We start from the raw sequence: 20,165 nt of genomic DNA, 5'->3' as shown, positions 1-20,165 counted from the left end.
GGCAGCAAGAAAAAGTAAATATATATAGAAGTTTAATAACACGAGTCAAAAATAGGAAGAATTTATTGCTAAATTATCAATTAAATGCAAACATTATTAAAAACTGAAATGTTGAAGAAATTTTTGACTTGTGAAAATTATGAGGAGAGTATATTCTTTAAAACACTTTTAGGTACCTATTCCAGACCTTGATTTTTCATGTGCCTAATTTAAAACTCCCATTTTGTCATCAAAATCCAACTCATCCTCCAATTATCTTAATAGAATTTTTTATATAAATTTATTTATATTTTATTTATTTATTTTTGGCTGCATTGGGTCTTCGTTGCTGTGCACAGGCTTTCTCTAGTTGCTGCAAGCAGGGGCTACTCTTTGTTGTGGCATGCGTGCTTCTCATCACAGTGGCTTCTCTCCCTGCAGAGCACGGGCTCTAGGTGCACAGGCTTCTGTAGTTGTGGCATACGGGCTCAGTAGTTGTGGCTCGTGGGCTCTAGAGCACAGGATCAGTAGCTGTGGTGCACAGCCTTAGTTGCTCCGCAGCATGTGGGATCTTCCTCGACCAGGGATCAAACCCATGTCTCCTGCATTGGCAAGAGGATTCTTAACCACTGTGCCACCAGGGAAGTCCCTAGAATTTATTTTTAAGTCTCTTGGTTAACTGAAAGAAAATTGTTAGGTCCTATGAAATTTCTAGATTCTCCAAAAGTCAAAGTAAGGAAGTTAAAACAGAGGATTCACTTATGTTTTGTGGTTAGTGTGGCATTATTTACTCCAATGATTCTCAAGCTTTGCTACATAGAGAATTGCCTAAGCAGGCTTTTAAAAAATCTTAGTGTCTAAGCTGACCCCATACTAGATAAATCAGAATCCCTGGGGGGTGAGACCCAGGCATCAGTATTTTTTAAACCTCTTCAAGGATTCTCCTGGACAGCCATGGATTTGAGAACTCAGGACTTATGCTACCCTTCTCATTAAATGAATGTTTTAGTGGTTATGAATAAGGGCTTTGAAGTCAGAGCTGGATTTGGAATCCTGGTGGCTGTATAGACTTGGACAAACCCCTTAATATGTTTGAGACTCAGTTTACTCAACTATTATTCAATAATTTTTGTTCCCACTCTGTAGAGTTGTTTTGAGCATTAAATAAGGTAATATAAAAACTCAACAGAGCACATGGTATATAATGCACAATAAATGTTAATAATCTATATAAATATAACTGTGTTATTAATGATAATTATTTATGAATTTCAAACCAAATACTCTGTGTGGTTTCTAATACATACTTTGCAAATATAACTGTACTTAAACCTGAATTATTATGTGTAACAAAGTATCACATCTATGCTGACTCACTGAATTCAGGCAACCAATTTGGGCCTTAGAAGCACTCTCTCATTTAAACGACACAAAGGCAGAGTTCAAAGAGCCTCAAATTCACCTCCTCCTCATACCTGCCACCACACAGATACATGACACCTCCAAAGCAGCTGCATCATTTGAGCCTGACTTGCAGGTGAAAGCTACTCATAAATTTCCTCAGGTTTTATTAGAGGGAATTTTTAAATCTTCATTGACATGGGAAGAAAGAACTCAACAAAAATTCCAGTCACATTTTTTTCTTATTTACTCGGTTCCTCTGGAGTGTGTGACGACTTGTTTTCCTTTAGTTGTATCTGAACAGTTTGACATATTACTGTGACAAGGTTACTTTTTAAATTGATAAAAGGTTTGATTGTGTCAGTGCATTTGTCAAAACTGTCTGACACCATGTATAATGGACTCTGCACTCAGAGCCCGGATGGCACTTGAGTCTCCTCTTACTATTCTGCGTTCAGCCCACACCTAACCAGACATCCAGCAGGGTTGGGTCAAAGTCGGGGAGATGAGCGTGGGTACAAACACTCCTACTTTGTTCCCCTGGCTTCTCACTGTGGGAGCTTCTCCTCTCTCGTTAAATGTTAAAGTGACATTTACAGCTTCCTTTTAAAGGGAGCGATGTTAGGATGTAAGAGCCTGAGCGAGGAAAACATTTACCCAGAAAAATGAAGGCTGGGGCAGCTGACTTCCTGGTCTTCAGGTGATGATTGGAAGTATGTGTGCACCTACCCTAGAGTTCCCCTGTTTTTCCTTTATTCTGCTTAAAGCGGCCTTGTCAGCAGCGCATTCACTGTATAACAGAACAATTCACTCTGTACCTGCGTGGTGCTGGCCTTAATTCCAGATTAATCACTTGGAAGTGAGCGCAATCTGGCTGGGGCTTTCTGAAAGCATTACATTAATTAAAATTTATAAGTTATGAGAATGGTTAGATAAAAGGTAGATGTAGAAAACATAAACACATTAATGATTTTACTTTCCATTAAAAATTCTGTCCATTATGTTAAATACGTGCCTTTACTTTTCAAGACTAATCTCAGTGTGTTTCAAGGGGATGTTTAGAATCACGTAATAGAGGTTATCAATTTCTCTGAGGAAACAGAGCTTAATATGTGAAAAATCATTACACCACCAAAATTTTATTTGGTCCAAAGAAGTTGCAATGCTCTCTCTCTCTCTCTTTATTAAGCTAAATTTATCTTCCCTCACTTCCATATCCCCCTTTTGAGATATGCATAAATGGTGCATAACTCAAGTATTCCACCCAGAGTCTCCAACTGATAACCCATCTTATGAATATAATTGTATAATCAATTGGATTTTCAGTTTTCACTATATTAGCCTTGCATGTTTTAAATACTGCAGCCGCTAAATATTTAATAGTATATTGATGACCCATTCATGACAGGGTAAGAAAAAGAAATTAACTAAAAATCAACTAACTTGGGTCCTCTTTTGTGCTACTTTGTTGTTTCTTTTGGAGTTTGTTTGGTTAATTGTCTCTAACGTCCTTGTTTTTTAATAGAAAAATAAATGCATATGAAAAAAGACATCTTTCACCACACATAATTGTTCCCCCACCACAAATATTAATTCTCACACCCTCTTCTCTGACCATTAGTTATTCTGCTTCCAGCTCGCTCTTCAACTGTCCTGCTCTGTTCCTTGATCTCGTACAGTCTTTTCTACTTGGCAGTCGGAATTATCTTTTTGAAACAAAAATCTGACTCTGTCACCTTCCCGTTTGTTACAATTCAATGATTTCCTTCATTGAAACAAAGCTCCTAATGTGACATACAAAGGGATCACCATACCCCCTCCATGTTTCCAGGTCACGTTGCCCCAGGCTCCACCTCCTGTCTCTGCTATAACAACTTGACCCTCCCTCAGCCCCTTGTCTTTGCCATGTTCCCTCCAGCCATTGGTTCTGCACACATGGAGTTCCTTCTGCCTAGAATGCTCTTCCCTTCCTTCCTCATTTAGTTAAACCTATTTCTTAGCTCAGAGATTCCTTTGCCCATTGCCTTAACAAGGTCTCATCCCATGTTACAAATCCTCTTATTTCCATTCTCCTCTCTTTTTTTTGCATTTGTAGTTTCAATTTTATATCAAAGCACATGATCATTTCATTGATTTCCATTTTCCCTATCAAAATATAATTTCTGCTAAAGCAAGACCTTTATCTAAATGTACTCACCACTGAATCTTTAGCACACTATCTGGCATGCAGTATAGGTGCTCGGTGAAAATTTCTTGATTTTCCTTGAAATTTTTCAAGATAAAGACATTACAAGGTCTTGTTTGCAGGGCAGAAATAGAGACACAGATGTAGAGGACAAATGTATGGACACCAAGGGGGGAAAGTGGCGGGGGGAGGTGGTGGTGGTGGGATGAATTGGGAGATTGGGATTGACAGATATACACTAATATGTATAAAATGGATAACTAATAAGAACCTGCTGTTTAAAAAAATAAATAAAATTAAATTAAAAAAAAAGACATTACGAGGTCTTTAACACTAGTATTTCCTACAAGACACACAGTGCCATGTATTCATCCAAAACATAGGTATAACTAGAGAGATTTGCCATAGAGTAAAATCATTCTTCATGTCTATTCTTTACTCTTGCCTTCTTTCCTTGACTTTACTTGTGATCCAACCATAGGAGCTTTGATGATAAATGTGAATGGAATCCCTTAATAAGAATTTGCTTTCAGATAATACATTGAGAAATAATGCAATTTCTTTCCTTTAATATCATTTTCTTGCTGTTCATTAGTATTCATATGGATATTGTATTCTAATACCAGATAATTTGCTATGTCTGTGCCTTTTTAATATCTCTCTGTTTTCTATTATTTTATTACTATGGATATTAGCAAATATTGCATTTCTTATAATATAAGGGAATAGTAACTCTGAAAGTTCTTATAATTTCATAGGAATAACCATGGAAAATTGATCCTGATGGCAAGATAATTGAAACCTACAAATATTATCTGTTTTGTAGGTAACATTATTTTAAAGTGTTGGATGAGTCATAGGAATGCAAGATGATTTGAATCTTTAGAAGAATGCTAATTTAAAAGAGCAAGGAGCCCTCTAAGACATCACCACTACAAGAGAGGAAACCAGGATTTTACAAAGGACTTACAATGGTCTCTAACAAAGGCGTCCCCAGCTCTCAGGTCATACTCATGCAGCTGAATCAGCTCAGGCAGTGGCCCTGCCAACACTGTAAAAGGGGATTGGTGAAAGGTGACCAGCGTAGGTTTTACTGCTAACTAGTGAGGGCCTCAATGAACTATCAGACTTTTAAAGTAAAAAATATTTAAAAGATTATCATGTATAAACAAATTATTTTAAACATGGGGAAAACCAAAATTAAGAGGGGACAAGTCACTTGTCTAGGGCCACATACCCAGTTGATGGCACAGCCAGGAGTGAAACCCCAAACTCTCAGCGCATGGTTATTTCCTCTACATTATGCTGCCCGGTCATATTAGTTCTCTCAGTTTCCCGGAAAGCAAATCTCAGCAATAAACCTCAGGTCCAGACCACTTCAATAACTGAAGAACCCACAAACATTTTTACAGTAACAATAACATGGGCCAGATCTTATTAGCCAGCAAAAATTAATATGAACAAGTAACCACTACCCTCTGTGCCCTTGGCATTCTTTAAATTTCTCAAATAAACAGAAGAAACACAAACAAAACTTTTTTTCCCCTCAAACATAATGTTCTTGTGCCACTAAATCTCTTTCCTGAGTTAAAAATGCCAGTGCAGACTTTAGGTAACCCTTTCCATTTATAAATTTCTGGCAATATTCTTTGCAGAAATGGACACTGATACAGAAATTCATAGTATAATGCTACATCAGTGGTATGGTCATAAACCAGCTCTCAAAAAACAAAACTACATAGAATTTTAAAAGCCCTCATTTATAGGGCTTGCTGATTCCTGTGATATAAATACTCCCACCATGGCCGATTTCAAGATACTGAGTCTGTAACAAATCACTCAAGAATTCCTGAATATTTAACCATTGGCTCTGGTGCCTCAGTCAGAGGCAGCTGCAGTACACCACTGGTACTACAGGAAACCTAGAAATAATCAAACCCAGACCACTCTTTTATACGAGGAGATGGAGGCTCAAAGACAGTAAATGATTTGCCACAAGATCACACGGTGGCCGAGCAGGTTATAATACACCACCTCAAATACCTTCACATATTTAGTGAGACTTTCTGCGTTAGGAATAGTCAGTGGACTTTATATTAATGTAGAGACATGTGGATGAAAAAGGTCACCTGTTACATCAGTTAACAAAGGAGGTTGCGGACACCAAGCCGTCAGCCACTGCAGCCACCCTAGACAGTTAAGCAGGATACAGCAGGATACTGGCCCTAGACAGTTAAGGTGCATCTCCAAGGGATGATTTCAATGAGCCCAGACTCTTGAATCTGCCCATACACAGAAAAACTCTAAATTCATTAACTTGAGATGCCTGGTTTTCCTTAATTAACAGTAATCTTTTGATGTTCCTACTACCTGGTTTTTGTTGCAAAAACTCCTGTATCTCCTGGTTCCTCCCTTACCTCTTCAGATCTGTTCCTCAGAGCTGTCTGAGAAGCTGCCTCCCAGGCTTAAGCCCTCAGCAAGTCTGCCCAATAAAACCTAATTCTCAACTTTTAGGTTGTGCCTTTTTTTTTTTTTTTTTTAAAGAAGTGTTTCTCAAAAAACCAGCAGCATCGTGACAACACCAGGGAACCTGCTGAAATTTACATTCTCCAGCTCCACCCCAGACCTAGTGAAATCGCAATCTCAGGGGCCCAGAAATCTGTGTTTCAACAAGCTCTCTGAGTAGTAGAGAGCAGTGGGAAAGAATCTTTCCTTAAAACCCAGCAATATTTTTTATGAATAAGATTCACACACAAAGATAATAGCTGGCTTTCTTTTTCACATCAGTATCCATTGCAAGAGATTATTCATCTGAAGCTTCTAACATAAAGTCCGTCATCGTTCACATTTTCAAAGCCCTTATTTATCAAAATAGTTTAGAATTTTCTAACACTAGCAAAAAAATTAAAAAATGTTGAGTGATTTACCTTCCAGTTCTCAACCTCAACATTTTATAGACCAAAACCTAACATATTTGTATATCTTAGCACTGGCACCTTTCTTTCTTTTTCTTAAACTGCTTTCAAATAAATATTTATTTTTCAATGTTCTGTCTTACCTCTTTCACAAATCAAGGCAGTTGATACGAGCAGGGTGCCCTTACCCTAGTCTACATACTGCCTTGTCAACTGATTATATAGTTATTTATGTATTTGTGTTTTGTTTAATCTGCCACTTCCTGTTGTTTTGATACTTGTTCCCAATCTTCAAAACCAGAACAAAGGCAAATAAATACTATCTGCCTTGTTTTCCTCTTCCAATATTTTAGAGGTTGGAAAATTTACAAAATAAATATCCTCTCAACCTTCTTATAAAAGCATTGCAAAACAGCAAAAGAAAAACTGAGTAATAGTTTCCCCCAACTTAAAAATACCCAGCTAATGCACAGTCAAGTGACAAATAGCTGCACTGATATTACTTTGAAAATAATCAGACAGCAATCTAAAAATCCAGGCCTATGGTTCTTAATTTGTTATTCACTATTCTTTAATTTGGAGGGTAAACTTAAATATGTTTAATTGATTTGCACAGAAATAAGAGAGTTAATAACATAAGTGTTGGTAGATAGTAGATGAATGAAAACGTTTGGAAGGGCATTTAATCACTACCGTATTTCCTGGGAAATATAAAGCTAGGTGAGTACGGTTCTTGGCTTTGGTGGGAATAGCTTCACTGGACTTGGAAATAGATGTTTTCGAGGAAACAAAAGGATTAGCCTTCTAATTTTCCAATTACCTGGTTCCGGCTGAACTTACATTTACCAAGCAAGAACTGACCAGAACAGCTTTGCAACACAGCAGGTGACCATCCTGAAATCTACCACTTCTGAGTTTTTGCAATCCCCATCACTAATACCTCTCCAAAAAAAGAGCTCAGTTTCTTTCATGAGATTCATCATTGATTCCACCAACCACAGGTGTGAGAACCTATCAGCCACAAGGTGTGGGAACCCACCAACCACAAGGTGTGAGAACCCACCGGCCACAAGGTGTGGGAACCCACCAACCACAAGGTGTGAGAAGCCACCGGCCACAAGGTGTGAGAAGCCACCGGCCACAAGGTGTGAGAACCCACCAACCACAAGGTGTGAGAACCCACCGGCCATAAGGTGTGAGAACCCACCGGCCACAAGGTGTGAGGACCCAACTCCATGACTGCTCCTCATCTTCCTGGTCAATACATGCACATCAGCCAGCATCCCTATGTCTCTCTGTTCAAGAACCTTCTCTTTCAAAGCAAAAGGCAAACAAACTCCATTCCCAAAATAAGCTGGACTCAGATCTTAAATTTAAGTCCGGTTTCTACAGCAGAGTCTTCCTCACCGGGTACACTGGGTGCAAAACCCAACCCCATATGGACGAGCCCACGTGGGCAAGGATGCGGTTGGAAACGGCGCAGGGTGGGGGGGCACTTACGGTTGGCACAGCTTGATTAGGTCCTGGTCAGTGGTGCCTGGCGGGAGGCCTCGAATGTACAGGTTGGTTTTACTCAACTGTTCCCCGCTGCTGTTGCTGCTGCTGTGGTTGCTGCTGCTGTTTGTGCTGGGGCTGGGAGGAGCCATGGGGTGGGGAGCTGGTGCATAGGACTGCTGGAAACAGAAAAGGCTGTTACTGGAAAAACAAAGCCAGCAACCTATTCCCAGGCCAGCAGAGCAACTCGAAAGCAATGCAAGCTTCTCAGCCTCTCCAGTCCACACATGCACACTCGTGTTCGTGTCCCTACTCTGGGGTACTTCCGGGAACATCATTCGCTCTCCCCACATCGGGCCCTGCATTTGGATCAGCCTAGCACAGTTCTCTCCTGGGTGCACCGAAGCTCTGGCCCAGCTCACCTGTGACAGCCAAGCACCTTTGCCTTGCCTCTACTCCATCTTCTCTCCTTTTCTCCAAAGAAACTTCCTCATAATTGCTTTCCTCACCATTACTCTCCAGCGTGATCACTCTATAAATAGCAATGCTATGAATGAAGCAGTGAGTGAATGACTCCATCTTATCTCGTTCTCCCATTCCAAAATCTGCTCCTTCATGGTGAATGCCCTTTATCTGCAAACTGAGCTACTATTCTCTCCTCTTTGAATCACTCTGATTGAAAGTCTCAGCTGAGGCACTACTGACATACCAGACAGGATAATTCTTTGCCGCTGGGGCTGTTCTGTTCATTGTAGGCTGGTGGTAGCATCCTTGGCCTATACCCACCAGATTCTAGTAGCACCCATCCCCCAGTTGTGGGACCAAAAAATGTGTCCACACACTGCCAAGTGTCTCCTAGGGTGGGGAACTCTCTCCCAGTAAAGAACCACTGGTCTAACCTGTCACACTGTGTTATTACAAAATGTAAATGACAAGATGACCCCCAGTGACTTGGAGTATGCAATGTGAGAATCTTTATAATTATACATGCCAGAATTAGGAGATATATTACACTTTATCCTTTATTTCCTTTTCATACAGGCATATCTTCAAAAGTTCTAAAATGACACTGATTGTCTGGGTTTGAGTCCATAATGTGTTTATTATTGGCTGTGTGACCTTTGGGGTGCCTGAACCTCTCTGAGATGCAGCATTCTCATTAATACGAGGAGGGTAAAATTAGTACTCCCCTACATCATAGGGTCTTTACAAAAACTCAATGAGTTAATGCAAACACAATGGTTCCTGGACGTAAGTAAGTGCACAATAAGAGTTAGCAATAACAAAAACACAAGAAATAATGGTGATAATGGGAATTCCCTGGCGGTCCAGTGGTTAAGACTCTGCACTTCCACTGCAGGGGGCGTGGGTTCATTCCCTGGTTGGGGAACTAGGATCCTGCATACCATGCGGCACGGCCAAGAAATAATAATAATAATGATAATATTTGTGATTCATATCTGTCTTGCAAGTGATATTAGTCTTTAAATCTATCCCAGATTTTCTCAACTATAATCTGGAATGTTACGTAAATACACAGTGAATGCATCCATCATGATTCCAGTGGGGACACTTTGGCCGAGTTCTAACCTGAAGATTCATTAGCTGTTTTATCAGGGGTAGAAGGTGAGTACTTATCTAATAGCAAGTGGATGCTTCGTAAACACTCAAGCTACATCCCACACAATAAAAACTGAGTGATCACAGCAGTTAGCTCATAAAGACAGGAGGCTGTGTCCAGTTTTGTTTCTTGCTATAATAATCCATTTTATACCATCCAGGATTTCAGATTTGCCCCAGTCCATATTCCCAACTGGCTATAATGCAAGGCCTCTTGGATGCAATATGTGAAAATGTAACTCATTCCCTCTGGCCTCTTCTCTCCCATTCCCCACACAGCCACCCACCCATCACAAAGACCCACTGCTTTCCGTCTTGCTGTCATTCTTGCAGCCTCCATGCTAGAAACCTTGGTGTTAGCTGCATTCAACCACTTATTCAGTATTACTTAATCTATGACCAACATTTTTAACGTACAATTTGAAAATGAATTACATGGGAGAATACCTTCCACTCTCAATACTTGAATACAATAACGAGTATTCATTGCCTTTTGGAATGTCATATCTGCATAAAGCTGAATAAAGTTTCTTGGCTGAGATTAAAAAAATATTCCTTCTTGACCTATGAATTCTACTTCGCTCCTCCGACACCCCAGAACACTTAAGCTCTACCTCTTTACGAGTCTTGCACTTAGTAGGTGTTCAATACAGCCTTGCTGAAGCAGTGTCCTGGTCTGTGTATCTCACAACAGAACAGATGGGATTTATCTTTGACTTCCCTCCTGTGCGTTATTCTTTTAAATTTCCCAGGGCTTTTTTCAAGCTGTTTCTTACCACTTTCACCTCCCCTCTCTCCAAATTCTTTGAATTCCATTCTGTACTCAGGCTTCTTTTAAAATGAGGCTTTGTTTAAAGCAGTTTTCCCCACTGCATAGCCTTTAAAACCACCAGGGAGCCAGAAAAATGCGTCTAGCTTTATGTGTCACAGATCAGATGGACCAGTTCAGACCGAGTGAGCCCTTGACTGATCAAATAAGAAAACACCAACTACAGGATGATCAATCTGTGTTGACTTAATTCTTTTTTTGCCCCAGGGGTCTTTGCAAGCATTTCCATAACCGGACACCATTTAGTAAATTGCATGGTGCCTAAAACAATAAATGTGCCCTCCAGAGGGCCCAGTGGGAAAAATTAAAACAAAACGGTCAAAGCGAATCGAAGCTAGGATGAGTATAGGGAACTTGTATGCATGGAAATGAGGTATATAATTTAAAAATAGGAGTGGAAGCACCAGATTCTTGTAGAGAAGGATGTATTCAAAAGCCCTTTGAAAAATACATACAATGAAAAGTGGTTTTCTATGCCCTATTCTTGTTTGTGAGTTCTAGAAATTCTACTGAAAGATGTAGACATTCTCAGTCTTATTGAACCAATCACTTCACAGGTTTTAAGAGTCAGTGCCAACACTCTTGCTAATCCTTAATATTTTCATTTATCTGTTGATGATACACTGAACAATTCAGGTAGCAGTCTACATTGTAAATCATTCTTTTGTTTTAAGAATTATAAATTCCTTCCTTTCTACTCATTTTCAAAATGCACATTCTTTAATCAACAAAATGTTGGCAGAAGGTTCCTAGAATGTCTGATAAATGCATAGGCTTGAGTTAATTTGTGAAAAGCAAAAGCAGTTTTGCATACTCTGGCTGCCAAAGACAAATGACCGAACTATGGCATCTCTAAAAAAAAAAAAAAAAAGGAGCGGCAGTAACCTTTAAGGGTCAGTGGGTCACAGCAGCCACTTTCCTGATTAAAAGTGGCTCTGATTGCTTTCTCAATTCTTTGTTTTTAGATGGATTTGCAATTTTATCGTTGATTAACGTTTAAATCATTTTGAGGGACTAAGAAAGACATTTGAAAATGTTAGTTAAAAATATTATTTCCCTCAGATAACATTGGCTTTGCTATATTGATCAAAGTCACACTTTATAAATCCTATTTAGGAAAGGTGAGGACTTAAGAGTCTGGGGATACAGAACGCTGTAATGCTGGACTGTACCAGGGCAGGGCATCGCTGTGAACTTGCAGTGTCAGCTTGTTAAAACCAGTAGGAGCAGCAGACTTTCAGAAGAGGGTCTTCAGATGGTACTGGATTGAGGAGGGGGATAGAGGGCTTGTCCTGAAGCTGCATATGCTTGGCAAGTATGCAGATTTTTCTTAGATGTTTATTCATGGTGGTAATGCTGGGAGGGTCTGTTAGGGATTCTTACATGGGGGCTAAAGCCCTCTTAGCCACATGTCGGGGCTGTTAAAATCAGCCAATCAAATAAAATGACTTAGCATCCGTTTTGGAAGATGCTATTCTTAAAATAACTATTCAAATAATTAGAGGTAACATTTGCCATCTGCTTGCTAAGCATGTTATATGTTATCTTCACAACAGCCCGATGAGGCAAATCATTTTCTTCTGGGTTTACAAATGAGAAAACTGAGGCACAGAAAGGGCAAATGACCTTCTCAAGGTCACGCAGCTGGAGCCCCAGTTTGAACCTAGGGAATCTGACCCCAGAAGCCACACAGCCCCACACAACACTACATACATAACCTCGCCTCTTCATGATATGGGCACCAATAAACACAAAAGGCTTCCTTGCAATGAACTCTGCAGGACGACACCCTGGCGGGAGCTCTGGCCCATCCAAGTATAAAGGGGGAGGAAAAGAATGAAGATGATAAACAGCATACAGTCACAAGGAAGGTTAACAAGCCCTTTTCCTCTATCAGAATTTAAATGAAGTCCATCTTAAATTTAATTTCAAAGGGGAAGTCACCATCAGAAGCGAGTGTGTTATGAGTTTTTCAAATAATGTCAAACAAGGGGGTTCATTTGTCAAGATTCATGGTTTGTTATTTAATAACAGGAAAATGAAGTGGCTTGTAGATCATCCTAAGCAGCTGATTCATTTAGTGTGCTTTGTTAATATGCCTCATTTTTCAAGTTTGAAAAGTGAATCAACCAGCTCCTCCTACATTCTTGGAAAATGTGTGGTTTGGAGGGCGGCCCGTTTGTGTTTTTAACCCTTAGGTACTTTGGAGATAAACTGGAGAGGGATGTGAGTTGTGTTTTTGTTTGTTTGCTTGTTTTCCTGTTTATTTTTTTAAACAGAAAGCATTTGGTACATCAAATAAATGTTCACACATCAATAAAATAAATCATTAAAAATCGTCTTTTATACAATGTCAGGCTACATTGGATGAACACCTGTCTGAAGGCCGTGTTGTAATGCACAGACATTAACCAGGTCCTTTTAAACCAGGGTCCCCCCTCCTTGGCCTTACTGACATTTTGGACAGGATAGTTCTTTGTTGGGGAGGGCTGTCTTGTGTAGGATATTTAACAGTACCCCTATCTTCTACCACTAGATGCCCGTTGTGCTACGCTCCCCCCAAGCTGTGACAACCCAAAATGTCCCAGATATTGTCAAATGTGCCCTGGGGTTATGACATCGTCCCTGGTTGGGAGCCACTGCTTTATAGAGATCCAACACCTCTCCTTGAAAGGCCAATACAGTCCCCGTTGTGGAATAATGACAATAACTCAACGGCCCAAAACTATTCATTGAAACACCCCTCACCTCACCGAAGTTCAACTTCTTGCCCCCAGTACCTTCACCCTTTGTAACTAACCCTCTGCCACATTTCCTTTGCAGCAGACTAGGTCTGAAACATGCTTCTCCCTCTGATTGAAAACATAACTCTTTTACAAAGAGAATTTTAAATATTTTCTGCATGCAATTCCTCTTGTCTGGGAATCACAGGGCCTTGATGTCAAACTGCAGTCAATTCTCTTCCCAGCGTCTGGTTGCTGGCAGGATCCTGAAGCAGTTGGTCTGGTGGTTTTGGGTAGCCTTGGACTCCATCATGCAGCAGTCTGCTCTGCTGATGGTCTCCCCAATTTGTTTTTATTCATCTCCAGTGCAAGAGAATTTGTACTCTTTTATCCACTCAAGGGTAAAGCCCTGGATAAAGTCTCCCGTGAGACTGACATGCCAACTCTTTTACTCTCCAAAAATGAATACAGACCACATTCCTGTCTCGCATCATACATTATTTAGCCTGCACGTACGCATGCAATCCTTTGCTCGGTGGATGCTGCTGTGAAAGGCTGTGGGATTCCTCTCCCAGGCAGGGTAATTTCCACGTAACCTTGTTTCTGCAGACCTGTTCTCTGAAAGAGTGGACGTGACAGGAATCATGGCAATCACTGTGGTGTCTGTAATAGCCTCAAATGAGGGTGAAGAAGAATATTGTCCATGCAAGCAATAAGAAATGCAGCTAAATTAATATCTAAGGCAAGCCATGCGACTGTAGCCAGAGTTTCATGAGCCACATACAGGATGGCTTTGTAATTTTATGCTAGGCAATTGCCTCTCCATTCTGGAGACTATGACTGTAGAAAACAATCGTTTCAGTTACACGTTTTGTAACAGTTTGGCGAAAACCTGCCCCCCTTCACTTTGCCTATCCAGAGCTCAGATATGGAAATGAGTACTAAAGGACAAAATTCCCCACAAAAGGCATTCATTTGCACATTCTGGTCACTGGCCTATGTAATAGCTGCTGTCAACAATGGTAACAGGATGCTTAAGAGCTCCAGATTGCCCGCTGAGAATCCACACCACCACTAACTAGGCACTTAAGCCTCTAGTCATGAGTAAAAGACGGATTATGATGATCTTACCTCAGAGGTCAGTTGTGAGGCCTTACCTTGTAAATTGCACATAAAATATTTAACACAGTGCCTGGCACAGAGTCAATACTAAATAAATTATTTTTTGTTCTTAACATTTGCATCATCATCATGAGGCAGATCCTTAAAATGAACACGGATTTCTCAGTCCCAGTTGGAGTAATTTACCTTTAAGGGGGAGCTACAAGAGTCAATCTTCTTTTTATAGGTATGGCAGCCACTATTCTTGAGATGAAACTATGTCATTAGAACTGGGGTTTGCCGTTTTTATCAAGAACCAAAAATCACTAAGCACTGATGAAACAATCATTGTGGATGGAATGGATGATTAATTTCAAGGTATTTACACATCACTACTGCGGTCTGATTAAAATTCTGTTAGGATGAGATTCACTTTTGCACTAAATATTAGTATTTGAAAACCCCAGCAGTTGCATCATCATACATTGCTCTGTGCTATTTACAAATAGGCTTAATCTGAAGTCACTGAACTCCATTCAGAGGTTTCAATATTAAATGACATTTTAAAATTCACAGTACTTGGAAACACAAGTAAAGTGGTTATTGTTCATTTCAAGCAGCTATAACCCAGTTTCATTAATAAATTTACAAGCTTGAGAGGAGTGACTACTATAAATGATGGAATGACTTTTTATAAAGATTGCTCAATTCTCCAAATGTCAATGACATCTGGTCTCTGCCCCAACCCTTCTTTTAATGTGGCCAACTCTTGATCTTTTTAAGGAAAAATAAACAAAATTCAGACAGACTTTGAAATTTGAGGTGCTTACTTAGTTTAAAAAGTCAAGTCTAGGGCTTCCCTGGTGGCGCAATGGTTGAGAATCTGCCTGCCAATGCAGGGGACACGGGTTCGAGCCCTGGTCTGGGAAGATCACACATATCGCGGAGCAACTAGGCCTGTGAGCCACAACTACTGAGCCTGTGCGTCTGGAGCCTGTGCTCCGCAACAGGAGAGGCCGCGACAGTGAGAGGCCCGCTCACTGCGATGAAGAGTGGCCCCCGCTCGCCGCAACTAGAGAAAGCCCTTGCACAGAAATGAAGACCCAACACAGCCAAAAATAAATAAAATAAATAAATAAATTTTAAAAAAAAAGAAAGAAAGCATATTAACAAGTTTTAAAAAAAGAGATTTAAAAATAAGGAAAAAAAAAAAGTCAAGTCTACGCTTTGCAAATAACCTAAACAGCTCATGATTCCTATATTGATAATGATTGGTTCCTCCTGCAAAAATTGAGCCATGACTGGTTCCCCAGGTGGAGATGACAAAGTCCACTACAGTATAAAAATAATTGTTAGAATTCCCCAGAAATCCTGAGAGCAACTAATCCCTGTATGGTACCTCCGTTCTGTCTGGGGAATACTTCAGAGATAAACTCAAATGTCTGCTTTCATGATGGGCTAGAATCACTGGGAGAAGAGTGAAAATCCAAAACAGGTCCCCATCAGCTATTGATGGAGACCTCCAGGAGAGCCAATGGTCAGCACCTTGATTCAGAATGCCATCAGAGATGAAGAGTAAGGGAGGGACTTGCGGAGAGTCAAACAATTACAGTTGAGTCACATTCTTGTACCTTATATGTTTACTTAAATTTTTAGTTTAGTTCTCCCCCCATAGTCTCTAATTTTGAAGCTTTTCCTCATTTTTTTACAATATTCTATGTTTCACAGTTTAATACACTGTTTCCCTAAAATCACAGTTAGCAATATTACCAACAATTAACTCTCTAGCTTTCTAATATATGCTGCCCTAAATAGAATAGAGACCAATAGACATAGCTTAAAGAACACCCACCATAAGTTATGTCAACCTGGTACTTTATTGCAACTCAGTAAACACTTTCAAAGTTTTCAGTCATGAAAACAGATAGAATGAGGCAGCTAATCAGTGATAAAAAGAAAGCAGTTTGTTTCAAACTTTGTTTTTGTGTAACAAAAATTGCTATCGATAACAGAAGGCCAATCGGAACCTCAAATAACATAAGGCTTTTTTGACACAGCAAATCATTTTGTCCAATTAAATCAGAATTTAGTTTTTCTGGAAGTAGATCTATGATGACTTGGGAGCAATGTAATAACAGCATAAATACCACATAAAATAACATCTACTTTCCTTGTCCAAGCTCCCATCCCACCTATATAATGTCCCTCCAGCCCACACCTTCATAGTCACATGTGCATGCATCCTTTTCCTTCCACTTGGAATAACTGGGCTGCATGCCTATGTCTTACTCTAGGGTGACTCTAAAAATGTACCTTACAACACCTTTGGGATACTTTTGAGAACAAAAGAGTAGATATTAATAATTAAACCAGGACACAAGGTATAAATTGAAACCGTCCAAAGTAAATTGGAATATACAGTCACCCTATAATTAATTTCTCTATATCTCTATCTCACATATTCCTCCAGTATAACCTAAAATTCTATCCCATGTCATGGACTTTTTTGTTTATTACTTTAGACCTATTTCACTTTTATCTCTTGTTCAGTTTCTACATTCTTAAAATCTATAAAAGGTCACAAAATAATGAACAAGAATAGCACAGGCTAATGTTTGTTGAGCATATATTTTATGCCAGGCACAGTTCAAAGAGCTTTATACTCACTGCTTTATTTCATGATATCAGAACTTTTAGAGGTAGATCCTATTATTATGCCCATCTTGGAGCTGGGAATACTGAGGCTTGGGCAGGTTACAGGGTTTTCCAAGGCTGTTTAGCTACTCTGCAGCAAGTCCAGGACCTGAAGCTGGGCGGTCTTCATTCCAGTTAATCGCAGATTTAACCTTAGATATGTGCAGTCCAAGACAGTAGCTACTAGTCACATGTAGCTATTTAAATGTAAAGATAATTAATTCAAATAAAGAATTCAATCCCTCAGTCACACTAGCCACATTTCCAATGTTCAAGACCACTGGCTACTAAGTGCTATGTCGAACAGGCGGGCACAGAACATGGCGATCTTGGCAGGAAGTCCTACTGCACGTGCTGACGGAGATCATTCTGGCAATTCCAAGGCCCTGCCTCCCACAATACCCTACGCATATATAGCACCTCAACGCACTGAGCAGAATAATTGTCGCAATGTCTATGCTGTTCCTCATACATTTTTAAGTGCAACTGATCTCCTTTCAGTAGAGACCTCATTTCAGTTTTTTCTCCCTCCTGAGCGGGTCTAGATTTTGGTGTCTAAAATCTCTCTCTCAACTGATACCTCCCCTGACCCAAAGTAGTCATCATTAAAAGAGATTTCCAGGAAGTCAAATATAATCTGTGGGAAGGACAAGATGTATTTTATCTGTTTTTAACTAATAACCAAAGTTTCATGTGTAGTGCAAAATTGCTGAATACCAAGAAACGAAAGCAACTGAGGTAAACTGCTGGTACAGAATAATTGTGTCTGTTTTTGGCAGACGAGCTTCACGTCTGAGAAGGAAGTTTTGCATTTTCAGTACGACATCATCTACTTCACCTGCACATCCCCCAAAAAGAACACCCCGACCCCATGCTGTCTGCTATTCTACCAACCTTATTTCTCTCTAAACTAGACCAAGGTGAAAAACAAGAATGCTTTCGTATAGTGAACTACTGGGGCAATTCAGCAAATTCATAAACAATAACCCATATTCCATGACATAAAATAATTGTGTTATTTTATTAGCCAATTCATTCATATTTTATTGTTGCAGCAAAGTTAAATGTGAACAGAACCAACACTTTGAAAGTCCTAAATCTAAGAAATTTAGACTATAAAACACAATAATTTCCTCAAGAAGACAAAGAGCACAGATCAATTAGTTGTGACAGCAATTAATACCTACAAAGTAATTGCTTCATTATAAAAACTGGAAGGAACACTTGTGGATAATTTTCTATGAATACATTTTCAACATTTATGGTATTTTGGGCTGAGATGGTAACTATGAGAATAAATTAATGCTCAAGTTCAAGAAAAAAAATGATCTGATAATAAAATGAATATTACACATTTATATTGTTATCAAATTTATGATAATTTTAAAATCAGAAACATATGAGATATTTACAACTTGTGCTTTAGAGAGTTTCCGAAACCAAATCCAATTTCTGATGCATGTTCTTTTTTGTATGATTATTGGAGATTTTTTTTGCACAGGGATATTCTCCATAATCAACAGAATGAACTATCCCCAATAATAAGACAGTCCTGCTTTTCCTTCTCCAAATTACTCTTGTCCTTTTAAAATAAGTGATTAAGGCTTCAGAGACTGGCAAAAAAAAGGGTATTTGCCCTTAATTGGGAGACTCTCCAAAGACTCAAGATGAAGAAGGAAGTGTTATTGTCACTGTACAACCACTAAGACCCTAGATCCTGAAGCCACACCACCCAGGTTTCAATCCTGCTGTACCACTCATTGTCTGTATGATCTTGGGCAAATTACCTAACTGCCTTTGCCTCAGTCTCCTCATCTGAAAACGGGATAATAACTACCTTAGAAGATTGTAAACATTTCAAATGAGTAATTATGTGGAAAGTACTGAGAATAAAACCTGGAACACAGTAAGCCTTCTACAGGGGCTAGCTACTATTATTACATCAATCTTAAAGCATTTTTACAATACTCATTATAAACAAGCATGATCTGTTGAGTAAGACGTGTATTGGTTCGTCTCTTGAATGGTTTAGTGAACTTGGGTTTGCCTGGTTTAAAATCTTCCAATGCAAAGTAAACAATCCATTGATGCTTGCCAAACTGAAATTCTCTCCATTAGAAACCAAGAAATGTCATTCTTCAATGAGAAATTAGGTTCAGTTCGTACTATTTCAGCTACTGATACTAATTGCCTTCAGATAAACTGATGACAAGACCCTCAAAAGAATTTTTAAGATAAACATAAACTTTCACAAGGGAAGTCATTTTTAGAATATACAAATTTTGAGAAAATATCTACAAATTGTGAAAGTGCTCATTAAAATAAGATCTATCTTATCTCCTGTGGAAAAACGCTTATGGGTTAAATAACACACTAACTACTAAATGTCTACCCTCTTACAAGGAATTTTATATACACAAAATAAACTGTACCAATTTCATAGCTTCCAACTCTAAAAATAATTAGGTTTTTTAAAAATTGTTGCCCTACAAGAAGACTTTGTGGGTAAACAATTGCTTAAACTGCTTATTTCTGTTTAATTATCTCCTTCATTTCTAACAAGTATGATATGTGTCCTAGGGTAACTCTAGCAAATAGTTTATTGTATACAAATGGGATAGTCATACATATTTACGTTCCGAAGTACTTACTACACATCTCCAATATTCCAGAGAATGATTTTATTTTGTTTTGTTTTGCTTTGGTTTGGAGAATCCTATGTGTTACTTGGCAAACAGAGATATGAGCCTTTTTCTAAAGGATAATCACTAAAAGAGTTTTTGAAGAGTGGCCATTGCTTTGCTTCTCCAAAAGAAGCCACAGTTCTTGCTCTATTCCGTAGAAGGCAAATTGGCCAGAGTGAGGATCAAAACAGAAAAACTAACTCAGAAGTAGTACTATGCTGGTATTCCAGGTCTCTAAGGAAAAAACAAAAACAAAAAACAAAACCAAAAAAGCCCTGATTTGCTGATTTTTGTCATATACGCAATTGTATTTGGCTGATTTTAACCTACTAACAGTTCAACAACTGGCTGACAAAATTTCTGAAAACTTAGCCCTCAGCTTTCACAAATGGTACCAGCCAACGCCAGGGCCCCACTGCATCACAAACAGATGTGACCACAGATGAAACGCCCAACATCCTAGAAGACATAAACAAAGGAAAGGGTTTATATGCATATAAAGAAGGAGCTAGAATATCCTGAGAAGACAGAATAACAATT

The 20,165-nt window shown here is 39.2% G+C and overlaps 1 protein-coding gene across 10 annotated transcripts in view; it reads right to left on the bottom strand.

The window, feature by feature from the left end:
- The window catches only part of RBMS3 (RNA binding motif single stranded interacting protein 3), a 713,376-nt gene that overhangs the window by 544,636 nt on the left and 148,575 nt on the right, over window positions 1-20,165 (bottom strand). For 6 of the 10 annotated variants that reach the window (XM_036869064.1, XM_036869066.1, XM_036869062.1 and 3 more), the window contains exon 2: window positions 7,981-8,153. In XM_036869064.1, coding sequence (XP_036724959.1) covers window positions 7,981-8,153 — 173 coding nt within the window. The remainder of the gene's footprint in view (window positions 1-7,980; window positions 8,154-20,165) is intronic. The other 4 variants (XM_036869070.1, XM_036869063.1, XM_036869067.1 and 1 more) reach the window with 1 other exon arrangement.

The sequence above is a fragment of the Balaenoptera musculus genome, chromosome 11, assembly GCF_009873245.2.
Source record: "Balaenoptera musculus isolate JJ_BM4_2016_0621 chromosome 11, mBalMus1.pri.v3, whole genome shotgun sequence".
In the NCBI taxonomy this organism is placed as follows: domain Eukaryota; kingdom Metazoa; phylum Chordata; class Mammalia; order Artiodactyla; family Balaenopteridae; genus Balaenoptera; species Balaenoptera musculus.
The sequence above is the reverse complement of the archived record's forward strand: the minus strand, read 5'-3'. Positions and strand labels throughout refer to the sequence as shown.